The sequence below is a fragment of the Pteropus medius genome, unplaced genomic scaffold, assembly GCF_902729225.1.
Source record: "Pteropus medius unplaced genomic scaffold, Ma_sr-lr_union100, whole genome shotgun sequence".
Taxonomy (NCBI): domain Eukaryota; kingdom Metazoa; phylum Chordata; class Mammalia; order Chiroptera; family Pteropodidae; genus Pteropus; species Pteropus medius.
In genome coordinates, this window is record NW_024344240.1 from 21,850,056 (window position 1) to 21,868,040 (window position 17,985).

The 17,985-nt window shown below is 44.9% G+C and overlaps 1 protein-coding gene across 9 annotated transcripts in view; it reads left to right on the top strand.

Annotated features, from left to right (window-relative positions):
* The window catches only part of CRACR2A (calcium release activated channel regulator 2A), a 141,734-nt gene that overhangs the window by 95,022 nt on the left and 28,727 nt on the right, over positions 1-17,985 (top strand). For 8 of the 9 annotated variants that reach the window (XM_039869118.1, XM_039869120.1, XM_039869119.1 and 5 more), the window contains 5 exons: positions 4,980-5,051; positions 8,834-8,879; positions 10,897-11,003; positions 13,828-14,158; positions 17,727-17,859. In XM_039869118.1, the coding sequence (XP_039725052.1) occupies positions 4,980-5,051; positions 8,834-8,879; positions 10,897-11,003; positions 13,828-14,158; positions 17,727-17,859 (689 nt within the window). The remainder of the gene's footprint in view (positions 1-4,979; positions 5,052-8,833; positions 8,880-10,896; positions 11,004-13,827; positions 14,159-17,726; positions 17,860-17,985) is intronic. The other variant, XM_039869124.1, reaches the window with a different exon arrangement.

Consider the following 17,985-nt stretch of genomic DNA (forward strand, 5'->3'; position numbering starts at 1 on the left):
GGATTCTGACACTGCTAAGCAGACCAGTGCTGTGCTGAGCATTACCTAGGATGACAAGAAATAGATAGCCCTGTTCTTGGAAAATTTCGTATGTGATGAAAAAGACATATTACCAACCAACAAATATAATGCAGTCTGTGAGAAAATGCTGAGTGAGCAGACAGACCATATGTGATTGTCATATGAGACCAAAGTGGACAAGAGTGAAGCCTGAAGACTTCTGAGGTTGACATATAATTGGATGAGGCATGTGACAGTGCCCTGGAATCTTCCCTTGAGCCCTGCCCATTATCTTTCCACCAGTGTTCCTCTGTGTGGGCCAGTGGGGAGAACCCACATCTCTCAGGGCCTGGTTTCCTAGTAAACTGCTTTTGGTGTCCAGCCATATGGTTCAGCCTGCAAGGCAGAGGCACACCTGAGAAGAATCAAGGCATGAGTCTGTATGTCAAACCAGAGAAGTTGCTGAGGAATATCAGCATTTATTTTGTCTTGGGTGTGTTAAGTTTTAAGACCCAGGGAGAGGAATCTCACTTGTTTATTTTTTCATCCATTTATCTATATATTCATGTACTTATTATTCAGCAAATATTTATTGATAACTACTCTGTGCCAGGTACTGTGCTGGGCATTCAACATATCTCATTTATATCAATAATTTGACATTATTTCTTATGACCTTTATGGCATCCTGATGTGGCAGGTACTCTTATGATCAACCCTGATTTACAGATGAGGAAACAGAGGTTTAGGGGTTTTTAGGTACTGTCCCAAGATGCTCAGAGTTAGATACATCTTGCTGACTCCTCCCAGTGAACACCGAGCCAGCCAGAAAATATTCGCACCGGATAGGACTGGCCATCATTCACTTATTCATTTGTTCATGCATTCATTCTTTTATTTGTCTATTCATTTTGCAATATGTAATTGTGTGCCTGGTTCTGTGCCAGGTAGGATGGAAAGTCAGCATTACTTACCAATGCTTGGTGTCATATATATATGTTAACTGTCCTTGTTCAAAAGCCTCTGTCTGACTGTTGGCAAAATGTTGGTCCATCAGCCTAAATCAAATTGTCCTGCTATCTGGTTCATGTGTGGTGTCCTCACATGAGACCGATTGCCTGGAGTGAGAGGAAGATATGTTTAGATTTAAAGTTTTGCCCTAGTAAGACATCTCCAGTTAAAAATATATATATTCCCAAGTAGCTGACTTAAAACATAAAAAAAAACCTCCATTCCAATTCTTGGATGACCAATGAAAGGACAGTGTATTTCATTGTAAATGAGCAAATTCAGTTCCTTCTCATTGAAAGCAGGTCAACAAGGCACAGACATTTAACTTTACAAACAGAATTAAAAATTCAGGCTCTTAAAATTCAAGCAAGTTCTAAAAGCAACAAACATCTGAAGGCACAAGCATTAGAACACAAATGGAAATGAGCACCTAGTGTGGAGCATCAAATCACAGCGTGAGGATTAAAATCTTTCTGAAGTCTTCTCTTAATTAACCAAGCCAGGGACATATCTCTGGAAGTTGGTAATTTAAAATAGGGAAGGAGGGTTGGGAGGAAGAGATAAATGATTCCAGAACCTTTACTACTTGTTTTGGAGAAGCTTCCCATGTGCTGTACAGCCAGAAAGTGTGCCAGATCCCAGGAGAGCATGTCCCATTCCGGGCGGGGTGGGGGCATGTTGGGAGAGAAGGCAACAAGAGAGCCTCAGTGTGTCCTCTGTAGAGCAGAATTCCAGACAGACAGTACCAATAGGCTCTTAATGTTCTAATCCACCTCTTCATTTTATAAATGAAGAAATTGAGGCTTAGAGAGGTATAGTGACCAACCAAAGCAACACAGCCAGTTAGTGTCAGAAAACAGGGACAGAGCCCGGTTCTCCTGACAATGTCTTGCTGCCTGATGCTGCTCCAGAGTGGCTGGGAGGGGAAAGGCTGAGGTTCACAAAAAAAAACAGGCTTAGTGATTTATCAACTAGAATTTGGAATGGGCAAAATTAAGTTCTCTGTTCTCTGAAGATGCTCAAGGAAGGAGAACTAGATTTTAAAATAAGATAAAGAGAGAACAGTTGAAGAGGGGAGATAATATAAAGACGAAGGTCAGCTGAAGAGCAGCACCTCTGCTTATTTTAATTAACTTTTATTTTGGGTAGATAGTTTATGACAAGATGCAAAATTCAAAAGGATATACACTCGAAAAGAGGTTTGGCGCCCCCACCTCCCTATCACTCCTGGCCTCCAGTCACATAGAGACCACCAGTCATGGTTTCTTGTGGATCCTTCCAGAGTATTCTATGCATATGCAAGTGCATTTGTGCATGTGCACACACATATGCACTGACATGCATGCATGCACGCGCGCACACACACACACACACACACACACAATTTTCATTTAGGAGATGGTAGCACACTTCCACAATTCCCTGCATTTTTCACTTGACAACATATTTTGGAATGAGCTCTGTGTTTCATCCATCTTCCAAACACAAAGCCAAGAGCAGTTCCCTAAAGGCAATCATAAACCTCTCACCAACCACTCCTATGAAAAATGGCGAGTTCTTTCCTTTTCAGTTCACGTTTGACCCAGATATAAACTTTTAGAATGTCTAGATTAGAAGGACTTTGAAGGTCATTTAGTCAACTAGCCAAATGTCATTGTTTTTTTTTTCAGAAGTGCTTTTCTCTTTGTTAACCCATAAAACTGAATATGTATGTGTGTGTGTGTGTGTGTGTGTGTGTGTGTGTCTACGTGTATACATATGCAGTTGAATTGTGCAGGGCCGCTTAGCATGTATAAATGGGTCCAAGAGGTTCAAACCCACACTCACGAGTCAACTGTATTTTCTATCCCTGGTTAGTGGGAATCTGTGTAAGTGGAGGGCCAACATAAGATGAGGATTTTTGACTGCATGGGGGCTTGGCGCCCCTAACCCCCGCATTGTTCAAGGGTCAACTGTCTGTCTATCTGTCTCTCTATCTCCATCCAATTGGATGTATGCTTACTAGACAAGTGGACAGACATATATTTTCATCAATATATAGCATATATATGTATGTATAAGTGTGTGTTTGTATAGCTCCAGAGGTCAGCTGATGCTGTGAAAATAGGGGCAAAGAAGACCTGGAACGTCTTAGGATTTAGCTCCTCAGTCACCCTGTGAGAACGCAGACCTCAGACCTCCAGTGAGTGATTTTCCTCAGCAAGGGCAAAGCTCTTTGCTTCCCGCTGCCCCCAGAGAGAAGCACTACCAGGATTGAGGTTGGGGCACAAAGCCAGGCAAGACACTTGGCTCCCTGGACACGGAGGCAGCCAATAAGCAGCTCTAATTTTGCTAATCAGAGCAGAATCCTAGACAGGGGTTTAGGGATCTAGTTTGGATAATGGGAAATGCATTGTTTTCCTTCAAGTTGAAATTAAATATAATTAGTAATAAAATGTTAAGAATTTGCAGCTCTGCAGGAGCCAGAGAAGTTTTATTGCTTAATTAGGATTGTCTGAGGTGAACTTCGAATTCGATTCGGTCTGTTATTGTCGTAAATTGACTTTATAATTATTCTATAAAGGAAAAAAATACCACAGATACGTCTTTAGCAGTCAGGTTACTGCAAGCTTGTCGCGAGTCCTATGGACCCAGCAAGCTGGTACTGTTTTCACCAGCTCAGTAATGACATCGATGTGGGCCAGCCCAGTGTGTACATAATCCAGGTGCCCTGAGAGCCTACGGAGAGGAACGAATTTATCAAGCTGTAAGATGCGCCCTACACTAAAAGCGGTTTGGTAATGTGGAACTTTGGACCCTTTGCATGAACCATAGACCAGAGCACAGAGGGAAGGATGGAGGCAAAATTGCGAAGTTAAGCAAGGTTTATTTTCCAACGTCACTGAATTTTGCTTTTTTCCCTTTCTTTCCTGACTGGCGCCAATACCTCCCAACTTGCTCCCTCCTCCCTTCCTTCCATCCTTGCTTCCTTTCTTCCTTCCTGCCTTCTTGTCTTCCTGCCTTCCTTCCTCCCTTCCTCTCTTTCTCCTTCCATCCCTGCTTTTCTTCTTCCATCTCCAGCCTTCCTTTCTGCCCTCTCTCCTTTCTTTCTTCCTGCTGCTGCCTATCGACTCTGCCAGCGTGCCAGACACTGCAATGAGAATACAGAGGTAAACAAACGACACAGACCCTGCCTTGCTAAGTTTCCTTCCAGCCACCACATATATAACCCTCAGTGTCTCTCTCTTCCTCAAAACTCCTGATATGATTGATGCATTCATACTGTTATATAAATGACTGATTATAATTGATACATTAAATCTCTGCTTTATAGCTAGAGGTAAGAAATCCTAAGTCAAAGAAATGAATGACCAACAGTGGCAATCCCAGGTGTCTGGGAACAGATTGGAGACTTTGACGGGAAGGTGAAGTAGGAAAATGATTTTTTGAGATCTCCCGAAAACGAACTAAACTAGCATCCAGGGGAAAAAAGAATACCAGTTCTGCTCTCACCCTGAGAAACTGGGCTGGAGAAGAATATTGATTCTTATTCCCTGAACTCTGGTCGGGGAAAGACTGTTTTGGAGCCTGGGAAAACAGTGCAGTTCTCATGGAGTCATATTTTCAGGTGGCATGTGAAGTGACTGTGGAATGAGCAGTTTTAGGGGTAGGGGATTAGGACCCTGGGTTGTCTGTGTGAGCAGGGAGAGTTATCGAACCTCTTTGTGTCTGTAAATGGAGATTTTACTTTCCAAAGAGTGTGTCTGTGATGATTAACTGAGATCATGGCTGTAAGCACTTGCACATGGCAGGTGCTCCCCAAGGAAGCCCATATTCCCCTAAACTCCTCTGTCTCCAGCACAGGCCACTTTCTACAGGTTCCAGTGTGAGGAGTCCTGGGCATCCATCCTCAGCACGATACCTTATGTCCTGGTAGCTCACCCCCTCAGAAGAGTCTCTCATCACTGCTGTATTTGCTTCCTCCTCAGGGAAGTGTACCGTGTGACAGAGAGTCTGCAGCGGGAGAAGTCGGGGCTCCTGAAGCAGCTGGATTTCCTGAGGTGGGTCAACAGTGGATATTTTCTGAGAGAGCATACCAGACACCTCAGGTTGGGGGCTCAGTCTGAGGGTCTTTCCTGCCTACATGCTGGGAAAACATAGCTGTTGAGAGAGCGCCCTCATTCCCCTTGTCCCCAGTGTATTATTTGGACAGCTGAGTACCACCCTCTCCATTAAGTTTGGTCCATCTACACACATGCCCACTTCCCTCTTCAGTTTATACCTCTGTGGGTAGGCTCTGCCTCATTCTTCTTGGTGTCTGTCAAAGTACCTTACACAGTACTTGCTCAAGTAGGAGGGGAACCGAGTTTATTGAGTATCTACTCTGTGCCAGCTATGGTATTTCTTTCATCGTCAACAAACTTAGGAAAGTAGGGCAGTTGTTAATACAGGAGTTAACTGATGAGGAAGTTAATATTAGAGAAATGAGGTAATTTACCAAAAATGACACAGCTACTCACTGGGGGAGCCAGAACTGAGATCCGCATCTGGCTGATTCTCTTTATTCTGCCCTATTCTGTTAATGTTTGTTGAATGAGTACAGGCATACTTCATTTTACTGTGCTTCACAGATATCGCATTTTTTTTTACAAACTGAAGTTTTGTGGCAATCCTGCATCAAGTAAGTCCATCAGTGCCATTTTTTCAGGAAGCTCAAATGATTAGCATTTTTTGGCAATGAAGTATTTTTAATTAAGGTTTTTACATTGGTTTTGTTTTGTTTTAGACATGATGTAATGGTACACTTAATAGACCACAGTGTAGAGTAAACATGACTTTTATATGCACTGGAAAACCAAAAAGTTCATGTGACTTGCTTTATTGTATACTCGCTTTATTGTGGTGGTCTGGAACCAAACCTGCAGTATCTCCAAGATACTCCTGCAAATGAGTCAAAAACAGAACACCAAGAAAAGAGTTTTTTCAGCTTGCTAAAACTCACTGTAAATTCAAAGCTCACTGGTCTGATATATGCCCCCCGACACAAGAAAACAAAACAAAACACAACAAAACCTCTCCAAACCTGTGTGGAGAAAGGTGGCATTTTTAGTTTGCCTGTGAGGTTTCTTAGCGTCTGTACCTGCTGCCTGCCAAACACCTCCTGGGGAATGGAGATGGAACAGAAGGATTTGGGGTTCCGATTTGCAAATTGCAAGTGATTTTGAATCAGGTAATTATGAAATTTTTGTCTTTTGTTTTTATTTGAAAGCAAGGTAAGGTCACTGTGTCTGACATCGTGATGCTTCCAAATTGAAAAGTATTTCAAACTGAATGCATTTCAGACTTACTGCCCTCAATACATGATTTCAACAGGCCTCCAAAGGCCAGGGAGATGAAAGCGGTTCTGAGGTGGCCAAGTTCTCATCCATCTGAGAGAAAGTCTTGATTCTGAGGAAGACTTTCACGAAAAGAAGAGAACAAGATGTCCAAGGACAAGTGTTTGTTTTCCCCTTTTTTCTATTGTACTTAGAAAAAGGGGAAGGGCAGATTCAACATGAATGAGCAGGGGAGAATGACGAGGCAGCACTCTACAAATACTTGTGGGTCTTCTTAATGGAAACTAACATTTGTACAGAATCACATGCCTGGAGTCTTTCTATGCTGCTGCGTGTTACCAAGCTTAAACTCCACCAGCTGGTAAAAGCCAGCGTGGAGGGAAAGGCCCCATGGCAGATTTTTCCTTGGTGAAATCACCAGGTAGTGACAGAGAGCAGTGGGGACACAGGAATCGAGGAGAGAAAGTTGGAGGTGGAGTGGTGTGGGGTGGAGTGGAGTGGGGAGAATAGTAGGGATGTGGAGGGGGTGGTGGCGGTGGACTCGGGACAATGGCCCGGATTTGACGGGGTGAGGAGGGGACTGCCCTCCTAAGGCAAATGGGTCCAATAGAAGCAATTTCAGGGCACTGAGGAACATGTGCTTTGCAGCTGGATCTGGTTCAAGACCCAGCACTGCCTCTCATTACCTGTTTGACCTTGAACACCTGACTTCACCTATTAAAGTCTTAATCTTCTCATACCCACCCCACAGGCTTCTTTTGAGAATTAGATGACCTATGTGAGTGGCAATCGCAACAGGGCAGTGGTGTGAATGAAAGCCAACACATTTAAAGAGTCGAGCATTTTTTTTTTTTAAATACTGAAGCTTCGACACAAAACAAGAAACAGCACAGCAAACTCCCAATAAAGATATGGCTTCCTAAGTCTCACTCAGTTGTAAGGCTGCTAATGTCACTGCCTGCACAGAGGGAAGGTCCTTCCGGCACGAGAAGCTCCTTTTGCCTTTCTCGGGACTTATTAAATGCCTTCCTCATTCCTCTCAACTTGTTCTGAAGGCCCTGGCTGTGTGCCGGCCAGCTCATCAGCTGCACATAACTGGTACAAAACAACCTCAGCATGTTCCTAGTGTTTTCTGCAAGACTGTGGAAACTGCGGTCGTTATTCCAACCCATCTCGGATCTATGCCGGCCGCATGCAGTACACTTAGTGGAGTGCCTGCCCACAGTCGGTGCCCAGTAAATCGCCATGCTATAGTGATGAAGGTCAGATCAATGCTGTGCCCTCCCTTTGGCGAGATCTACAAATATATCATAACATTTCTTATCCGATATCTCTTGTCCTCCTTTCTCCATCCAGCTATGTTCCATTTTTTAAATCACTTTCAACAGAACTTTCCAAAGATTGTTTACTTACATTCACTGTCTCTGTTTCCTTTCTTCACATTCCCAGCTCTCCAGTCAGGCTTCTTCTACCACTGTTTCCACTGAAGCAGCACCAATGACCAACATGTTGCTGAAAATATTAGCCAATTCTCGGGGCCTCACCCTTGTCCTCAGCAATCTGTTCTTGGCACAGCACCTATAGGGCTCCTTTGAAAACTTGAGTCAGATCAAGACACTCCTCTGCCACCTACCCCACCCCATGGCTCCGTCCGTTATTTGGAGTAAAAATCAAAGTTCTTGCAGTGGCCCACAGGCTATGAATGGCAAGTCTTCACTCCTCCCCCCATCTTTTCTCTGACCTTCTCTCCTAACTGCTCTCCCTCTACTGCCTTCCTTTCTGTTCCTCATGCACAACAGGTATATTCCAACCCCAGGCTTTGCCCTTGCTCTTTCCTCTGCCTGTGATGCTCTTCTCTCAGATTCCTGCAGAGCTCCTCTCTCCTCCTGTAAGTCTCTGCTCAGATGCTGCCTTCTCAGTGAGGTTTTTCCTGACCACCTTACTGAAATACCAGTCCACCCTCTGGCACACTTTATTTCACTCTCCCGCTTTATTTTTCTCATTAGCAATTATGTCTGAGCCAAAATACAAATTCCCCGAGGGCGGGAACTTTTTCTTTTGTTCACTGGTGTAATTTTGTTAGCTAGAACGGTGCCTGGCATGTAGTGGGTGCCCAGGAGACACTTGTCGATCAAATGCATGCATGAATGAATGGTTCAGAGAGAGAGAGAGTGCGCACACAGGCCCAACAGTAAGTTCACAGGCGCAGCCGGAACTCCTGGTCACCCTCTGGGGGAGGTTCCCCCGCCCCGTGATAGCATAGATCGGTGCATGATCCTGAAGGGCCATGGTGTCACGAGGTCATTCTGTCTATCCCCCTGCCCCTGAGCTGATTTGTAAACTACAATCTGCCATAACCACAGCCCCTAAAGAAAGAAGTTCCACATGCTCCCTGGGCCTCCTACACCAACTCTTCCTTGGCACAGATCTGACTGACAAACCGGCTGCTATTGGATCTGTCGACTGCAAACTCCACGTTTGAATAGATTCCCCTTTTCCATCCACAGGGAAAGGAACAAGCACCTTCGGGATGAACGGGACATACATTTTCAGGTGAGTGGCCGGTGCCACTTCCCCTGGGGGGTAGACAAAGACTGTGGTCCAGTGGCAGCCAGAACCTGAGCTGGGGTTAGCCAGGAATGTCCTGAGGCTTGAGGTCTGGGTGCTTCCTTCTGTGTGAGCAAGATCATGGCACAAGCTTTTTTGAAAATAATAAAAAATGTAGGGTGGCCCCTGGGTAATGGCATTAATTTCCTATGAAATCACACACTTTCTTCTTGGCATAGCGAGACAAATAAATATTTGGGAGGGTCACACACTTCTTGAATGCAGAAATGGTAGTTCTGTCCATGAGATAGCACAGTTGAAATGTCATGATCACTTTTAAATCAAAATGCTCAATTTTTTCCTTTATTAAAATTTTGATCTCTTGATGGAAATTTTGCATTTACACAGTCATAGAACTAATTCAAAATGCGTATTTCATGATTTACATAGTCAATTTTACATCAGATTGTTTTTACCCTTTGGGGACCCCCGCACCTCCATACTTGAGCACCACACTCAACATACTTTCCCAAATAGCACAAAATTCTATTTTTATTTAAAGATCTTCACTTTGGGCTGCATTAAATAAAATCTAGGATTCCATGCTCCCCTGTCACACTCCCCTTTAGATAGTAGCTGTCGGATGCGCTGAAGGAAATAAAAATGGGGGCAGGGCTGATTGATGTGAGTGTTTAATTATCAGAATTATCACACCATGAATTTCACATATATCCTTGGGCATGTCGTCCACTTTCTTGGACCACGACCCCAACTATCACATGAGGAAAGGGAAGCCCTATCCTTTTTCCCACATTGTAGGGATTTTTGAGAAAAACTTTTGAAATGAAGAGGGCTTTCACTGGACCTTTAGTTGAGCAGTGGTCTCAATGGGGTCAACGAGAGGCAGCTAGCTTGCCCTGAATTGGGTGCGCTCTGAGTTATAAGGTCCCTGTGGAAACTTGTTCCACAGCCTTTCTTTTCTGTCATTGACTGGCAGCAAACATCTCTGCTGCCCACCTGTGTGTGCTAGTAGAGCAAAGCTTCAGCCTACACATGTTTGTTTGATGATGATAATGGTTATAATTGTTTTAGAAGTGATACTGAATTTATTTTAAAACTTCCAACCAAATGTCACTCTAATCCCTTGACCTGGCTTTCCCTCACTTGCCAAACTCATTTTGCTTTGAAAAAGGAACGGAAATTAAGAACTCTCGTGGAGACTAGAAAGAAGAGGGATAAAATCATGTCCATGCTGGATAATAATTAAAGATTAATTTGGAATCATTATAGCCATACCTTCGGGGGCTCTGGGAGCCCTGCCACCCCTCCTTCTCTTGATAAGGATCACTGGGAATCATGGGGAAAGCTGGTTAATGATAGATTCTCCCTGTGATCTGACTCCCCCTCATCTCCTGGAAGGTATCTGTTAGGGAGTGTTGGCAAAATGGGTTGTAAGCCCCACTCCACCCAGGCTCTCTGTTTCAGATGTGTCGGTAATTTCTCTACACCCAGCCTATGTCCACAAATGGCCTGAAATACCTTATACTAGCTTAGTAGCTGTGGATAGAGCACTGGGTTAGTTGATCCTCTCTCTGGGCTGGTCCTTTCTTATTTGGGAGCTTTAGGAATGAAGAGAAACTGGAGCCACACAGGAGAGTGTGATTTAAAGATGCACGGCCTTTTCTGTTCACAAATATTTTTCCTATGCATTCCACATTTATCTCTTCTTGTTCTCTTGCAAATTATCCGTAGTCCTGTGAAGGATACTGTCGTGGACCTCAGGCTCTAAACTGCATGTTGGTTCATTTGACTGGATTATTATATAGGAAGTGGAGGAATTCTGGTGAGAGATGATAGCAAAAGGAACGAGCGGGTGAATGCTAGCAGCGAGATCAGAACATTGCTTGCTTACTTCAGAGTTTTGTTTAGAGCCACCTATGAGGTAGGAGTGTTGAGCCCTTTCTGCTCAAACACTGGGATAAACTATCAGGCATGGATCCAAGGGCCTTTTGTGTTTCCACAGAAAGATAAGACAGCCAAGGCAAACACAGCTGCTTCCAAGGCAAGCTGGAAACAGAGATCTGGCTCTGTGATAGGCAAATATGTGGACGGCAGAGGGATTCTTAGAAGGTAAGTCATCCTCTGTTCATTCATTATCTGTTTGTTAGTCTTGCACTCATTGTCCTGATCCCTGCTGAGTGTAGACTGGCTCTTTAGAAAGAGCCCTGGTGGGGAAGGTTGGAGTCACCTGCGCTCACTCTCCTTGAATCTGGGAGGAGTACTGTGCAGAGCAAGCCCCTAGGACAGGCCACTGTCTTCTGGGCTCCCAGTATGTGCCTTCAGAGAGGGACTGACATGTGCTGTAGATCAGCAGAGGAGGGAAAAAACAAGAGAGATCAAAGGAGAGAGATGGAGGGTGTAGTGGGACAATGCCCTGTTGTCTTTTGAGCAGAATAGATACACTTGGTTTTTCAAGGACATGACTGTTTGGTCTCTGAAGGATAACTGAAGAGTCATATGGAATCTCCAACAGTTGAACTCTTTTACAGACAAATGTGGGGACTGTGCTTGACAGATTCCTTTCAATGATTTATATTTAATTAACTCAAAGATGACATGTTTTGTTCCTACTGGGCAGCACATGGTTGAGTCTCCAAGAGAGGGGCTTATTGCTCATTCGAAAAGACTAGCCAGTCTCCTGCCCCCTCTTCTTTTTGGCACCAGCTCCATCCACATAGATGGCCATAGATAGGTAGAGGCAGCCAGGTCCCTTAGTTTTAGACCTGGGGAGAAAGTATGTGAACTTGCTCATCTAGGAGACACTGAGGATGGCAAGCATGAAATAAACAGATCTGCAAAGGGAGGTGATGCTGGATGTAGGTCAGCTGTGAGCCAAGTCTTTGGACTTGGTCATCATGAATTCCCAGTGAGATACAATTTGAGAGCCAAATTTCGACAATAATAGTTGGCCTGTTGGTTCCTCAGAACTGAATATGTTCATTGATTGATTCATTTGACAAGAATTTACCAATGCCTACTCGATACTAGATATTCTTTTGAGTTCTGTGAAGACTCCAAAGGTAAATTACACATGAATTCTGCCATTAATATCCATCATTGAGTGCCTACAATATTCAAGATACTGTGCTATGTGCTGGATATATAGTGGTGAGCAAACCAGACCGTATCTCTGCTTTAATGGAGTTTATGGTTGAGTGGAGGAAACAAGCAACAAATTGTAAACCTTGAATTCCAACACAGACTTTTCCCGAGGTGGCCGCTCTCTACTGCCAGTACACAGCATTTGGTGGACAGCCAAAAATGAACATACTCATGCGAAGCTAAAGGTGTTACAGAATGTCAATAGTGCTTGAGAATTTCTTATATAAAAAGATTTTCCCAAGAAATGTTTCAATTTAGGACCATTTCGGTGGCCATTTCTTTTCTTGTTACAAGGCCCTTTGAAAAAACATGCTCGCATGTGCACACACATATGCACTCATTTGTATAAGCACAGTGAAAGTGAATGGGAATACTAATTATGTTCAAAAGCAGATAAACAGTAGGCTTGCTAAAATATAAAAGAAATTTATTGGAAAGAAGACAGTCAGCTTCTACTGAAAACTGTGATTTCATAAAAAGTGGAAAGGTCCTTGAATTGCTGCGAATCCTTTATTTTATATCAAGGGACCCAAAGTAAGTCACTATTTTTGTGAACCAGCAGTATATCTTAATTTATCTTTCAGACTTTAGAACATGCATTTTTTCCTTCCTATTATTGGTCCATAGGAGTAATAAATAAGTTAGGGGGCAAGATGAAGGGAGAGTGTTTGCTCTGTATATTCTCTGTCCGTTGCCCACCTTTTTTCTCCTTTGGCCCCGTCACTTCATCCTTTCATTCCCATTTCACTTTCTTCTCTAATCCTTGCATACGTTTGTGCATGTGTGTGTATAAGGATGTGTGTATCAGTTTTGGGCTCAAGGTCCTCCTTGTCAAGCTTCAGTTGTCCACAAGCACTGGAGAGGAACTCCTGTGCCAGGAAGGATCTGTGATGCCTTTGCTCTCCAAACCTCTGAAAGTACAGCCTGCGCATCAGCCCAGCATCCCTATACCTCCTAACTGCTCCCCCTTGATCTTCATGCTCAGATGCTTCTGGAAGTAAATATGCACTTAGGGCTCTGAGGGCTCTGAGGCCACTTCCTCCTGACTCTGACTTGCAGGGATACTGAGAGAAAGAGAAAAGAAAGAGGCAGGTTGAGATGACCTGCCTGGCTTCCTTCTAACCCAAAGCCCATTCTCTAGTGGGCAGCTGCCTCTGAGCCAGTGGACATCTGGCTAGTGGTGGGGGGTTCCTCCCTCATATTGCTTAGGGCTGCTTGTGAGCATGTCTTTTTGTGTGTGTGCATTATCTTATTTGTGAAGTAAGCAGGGCAGTGGGCCACTTCATGGTGAGGAAACTGAGACTCCAAGTTACTTAGAGCTGGTCTTAGGACCAGAGCCAAGGCCACCTGATTGTTAATCCAGGGTGCTTTATTTCCAGATCTGTTATGCTACCTTCTTCACACTTTTTACTTCTCCATCATAGCACTTCTCTCAACTCGTAAAAATGTTTTTAGTCGTGTCATTATCGCTTTAGCCCCTCTACTACATAGCCCTTGTCTTTATGGAATGCTTGGCTTAGTGATGATGACGATTACCACCAGGTATTAAGCTACTATCATCATCACCTCCATCATTTTCTTCACCATAATCTTCATCATCACCTTCATCATCAGGCACTTACATAAGTGCGTTGAGTGAATGGATGCTGGATCTGTTTTTCTGGAGCTCTTTGCCCCAAGGCATGGTGCTCATCAGTCATCTGTTTGTCAGAAAAGCTGTCTGGCTTCCATATTGAAATAATACATTTTACAATTTCCTTCCCACTCTTTTTTCTTCCTCATCCCAAAATAGGGAGTCAGAGGAAGAAGAAGATGTGTTTGGCATGCCAAAGAGTAGAAGCTCCTTGGGCCTGAGTGGATATCCCCTTACAGAAGAGGAGTCAGGATCTAGGGCTGGGGGTCCACTCCCCCGGGCATTCCGCAGAATCATCTCCATTGAAGAAGATCCCCTGCCCCAGCTCCTGGATGGCAGCCTTGAGCAGCCACTGAGCAAATGCCCAGAAGAGGAGGAGGTCTCCAGCCAGCAAGTGGAAGGACAAATCCAGCAGGCCCAACCTTCTCAGCTGCAACTCACGCCCACATCTCCCCGAGGGCAGCCTGTTGGGAAAGAAGCTCTGTCTAAGGTAAGGGCACATCCCACATTGGTGTGTAGATGTCACTGCTGTGCCTTGCCCCAAAGGCAGCTCTGGAAGTCAGATGCGGCTCATCTTGTGATTCAGCATATTTGTGTCTTTCAAATACCACCTTCTCCTGCATAGCTAAGTGTCTCAGGGGTCCTGGTAAATTCTCCTTATAACTTCTCTTTTCTAATTCAGATTCAAAAGCATTTTTGAGTACCTACTTAAGATAGATCCTCTGCCTGTTTCTGCATAAAATATCACAAAGTTTTACAATCGTACATCTTTTCTTACATTTTGTAACTGCGATCCTCTGCCTGTCTCTGCATAAAATATCACAAAGTTTTACAATTGTACATCTTTTCTTACATTTTGTAACTGCTCTCGTCAGGGCCAGGAAGTTTTCATATCATCATTTTTCTCTCCATTCTTGATCAGCTGATCACTCTTTTATTCCCAAGTGCCCTGCCTGCTCCTCTCTTCAGTGCAGTGCTCTACTCCCACATCCCTCCTGAATTCCCCACCAGATCTTCCCGCTAAATTCTGTGGGGAGAAGGAGGCCATAGGCATCCTCTTCCTCTGGCACATGGTGATTATGTTCTACACATTGTTCGTGACCCTGGCTTAGAGTGAGGCTCCTCAAGCCCTCCAGCCTCCACTTGACCCTCTAAAACAGTTTTGGAAATGTCCACGACAGTATGGAAGAGGCTCCTCCCTGCACACTGAGATGGTCCTTTGGAAACAGGCCTTACTGCTTTGCACGTTTCCATGGCTGTGTTAGTGTGTGTGCCAGGAAGCCTTCTCCGACCACTGCGCGGGACTTCTTGCCATCAGTTAGTTATCATTCTTGGGTCCAAATTAAGATTCATGGCCTACGTCTCACTCCTCTGATGGGTGGAGTGGTGGAGGTCAAGGGCCCAGGGGAGGATGGAGAACTGGGTGGCACCCATTGGTGGGTGGGGCCCCTGCCTCCTACATGCCCCTCCACAACCCATCAGTGCACAGACCTACACTTGTGGGCAGTGGGCACAAATGAGCTTTTCAATACCCTCACGCTTTCCCCCAAAAGTGAAAGAAGTGTCATGAGGTCAGGGGTAAAGGAAAACGGCTGAGCATCGAGTCTGCTCTGGCATTTGATCTTCATGGTTATTTGAGGAAGTGTCAGAAATTTCTTCTTCCCTCTGGCCGATGGGGAAGTAGAAGCCCAGAGGGGCCGGGTCTGGGCTAACCTTCTTGCCGCGCTCTCACACTGTGCGGCTCCACCAGGTTGGGCTGCCATTTAGCTGGAGACAAAAGCTGCAGCAGTGAGGAAATACGATCTGTTAGAAGCCACATAAGAGCCTCATCTGCTCTTTGGGAGGTGGCTGGGAGGCTGCTCCTCCATGCAATGCTGCTGAGCCAGAAATTGGTGCAACCTTTCCAGAAAGCAATTTGATAATAGGAATCAAGACCTTAAAAATACCACGTCCTTTGTACCAGCACTTCTACTTCTAGCAATCTTTCCTCAGGAAATAACCAAAGTCAAACAAAGATTTAATGCAAGAATGTAAGTGCGTAATAGCAAAAAGTTGAAAAAAACTGTTCATTAATAGGGATATAAACTATAGCATATTAATTCAATAGAATATTATACTGCTGTTAAAAATCACATTTTCAAAAACCTTTAGTGACTCAGAGAAATGTTTATAATTTAATAATATATGAGAAAGGATAAAATTATATGTACTATCTCCAGTCTCTCTCAATAAAATATATGTTCATCTATGTAGAAGAAAAGCCTGGAAGAATAGTGATCACTGCAGGTGGTAGTGTAGATGATGAATAACTGTTATTTTCCTCTCTACTTTCCTGTATTTCTTAATTTTGCGTGTATAACTTTTATTTTTTAAAGTTTTATTTTTCAAGGGGTGGGAAGGAGGATGAGAACAGATCCCTCTCCAGCCCCCTTTCCCCAGTCTGGTTGTCTCACTGTAGGTTGTCTCACTGTCTCACCTGTGTCCCTCTGGGGACACAGGTTAAGTGCATGAACATGAGTAGGTGTTTGTTACACCTGTGAGGTGGATCCCGCCCAGAGCTGAACCATCGATGTGTTTATCTTATTTGGCCTGGGAAAAAATAGGGCTGTGCCTGGGGTGGGGCCCGTGGACATGGGGAGCAGGGCTAAGTGTCAGGTACAGCCTCTGCAGCCAGGACAGTCTCTGTCCATTCTGGACTTTAAATTCCCCACCGGGGTCTGAGCCTCAGGACACAGATTGCTCTGAGCTTTCGTCTCAAACAAATGACAATTGGAGGTACAGAGGCTGAGTGGAGACTGGCGGAGAGCTGATGCCCTTGTGTATGGCAAGAGAATTAAAGAAAATTGGGCAGGGACATAGTTTTTGAGTATGGCATATTTTTTTTTTTTTAAGTTTAGATTCCTGGAATTGACCTTGAGTTCCTTCCTAAGTACTACGTGGAATTGATTTCTCTCCAAAAAGCTATTAATGGCTTTTCTCTGAAACTTAAGTACTTCTAAGATCTGCTGCCACTCTATTATAGTTTTTGCTCAATGAGAGGAGCTAATTCCCCCAAATCTACTTCTAAGTAGATTCAAAAGAGCCTCCTCATTTGGCCGGCAGTGCTGGGCGGGGCAGGAAGGCAGGGTTCGGGAGAGGGAGCAAGCAGCTCTCCATTTCAGTAGAAGGGAATGACCCGGTGCTGGAAACCAGCTCCTTCCCTCACTTGCCCAGTGTCTAAGCAAGTCCATTCCCTGATGGGCTTTAGCATTTCAGACTAAAGCTCCGGTCTCTCCCGCTGCTGGGCAGAGGAGAAGGAGCAGCAGTGACTGGTTGACCCTGGAAAGCTCTACCCTGTAGCCTGACATTAAGGATTTCATAGCTCACAAGGTGGAGACTGTCCCTCCTTCCTCCCCAGGGCACATGAGGATTCTAGATGGAAGCTGATGAGATGGGACAGAGAGCAAAAGTCAGGGAGGCCAGGGTGTCCACCATCGGTCCAGGCTTTCAATGATACGGCAGAAAAAAAGGCCCCACCCCAAAATGGGCTGTCTCTGCCCCTGGACAGAGATGTCTTTTTTTTCTAACCTTCATCCTCCCTGCAAACACCCCACCTTATCCTCCCCTCTACCGCATAGAGATTCTCTGCCTCTGCTTTAAGACGCATCTCAGTGTCTCCTCTGTGAGTCCTTGGCTCCTCCTTCCTGCTCCCAGAGTACTTAGAACATTGTGCTGAGATTGTTTGTTTATATGCCTGCCTCCTTCACTCCACCGTAAACCAGGCCTCCTCCTCATCCCTGCATCTTCAGGCCCAGCACAGGGCGTGCAATAGTGTAGGCAGACAACAAATGTCAGTTGAATGAATGTCCCTCTTCCCTCCTGCTGATACTGGGAGGAGCCTCTGTGCCCTGAGCCCAAAGCTACCTGTATCTGAGGCTGAGTGGCCTCCCCCGTGCTGGTGTAGAGGCCAGGTCCCCACTTTCCCCTGGACACCATAGGGATGCATGAAGGGCAGATTGTGGCAGGAGCAGGGGCTAGTGACCAACTCAGCAGCTGGCCAGACTGTCTGCCATCCATAGGAGGAAGAATCTCCCTCCACTCCGGACCGGCTCTTCAAGATTGTGTTTGTGGGAAACTCTGCCGTAGGGAAGACATCTTTCCTGAGGAGATTCTGTGAGGACCAGTTCTCCCCGGGTTTGACAGCCACTGTGGGTGAGTCCCGGGCCTCCCTCTGGGAAGGGGAGGTTGTGAGAAAGGGCCTAAGGAAGGGACTTGGAGCCTAGCTGGTTGGGAGCCATGGTCCACTTACTCCACAGTGAGGCTGAGACGGACAAAGTA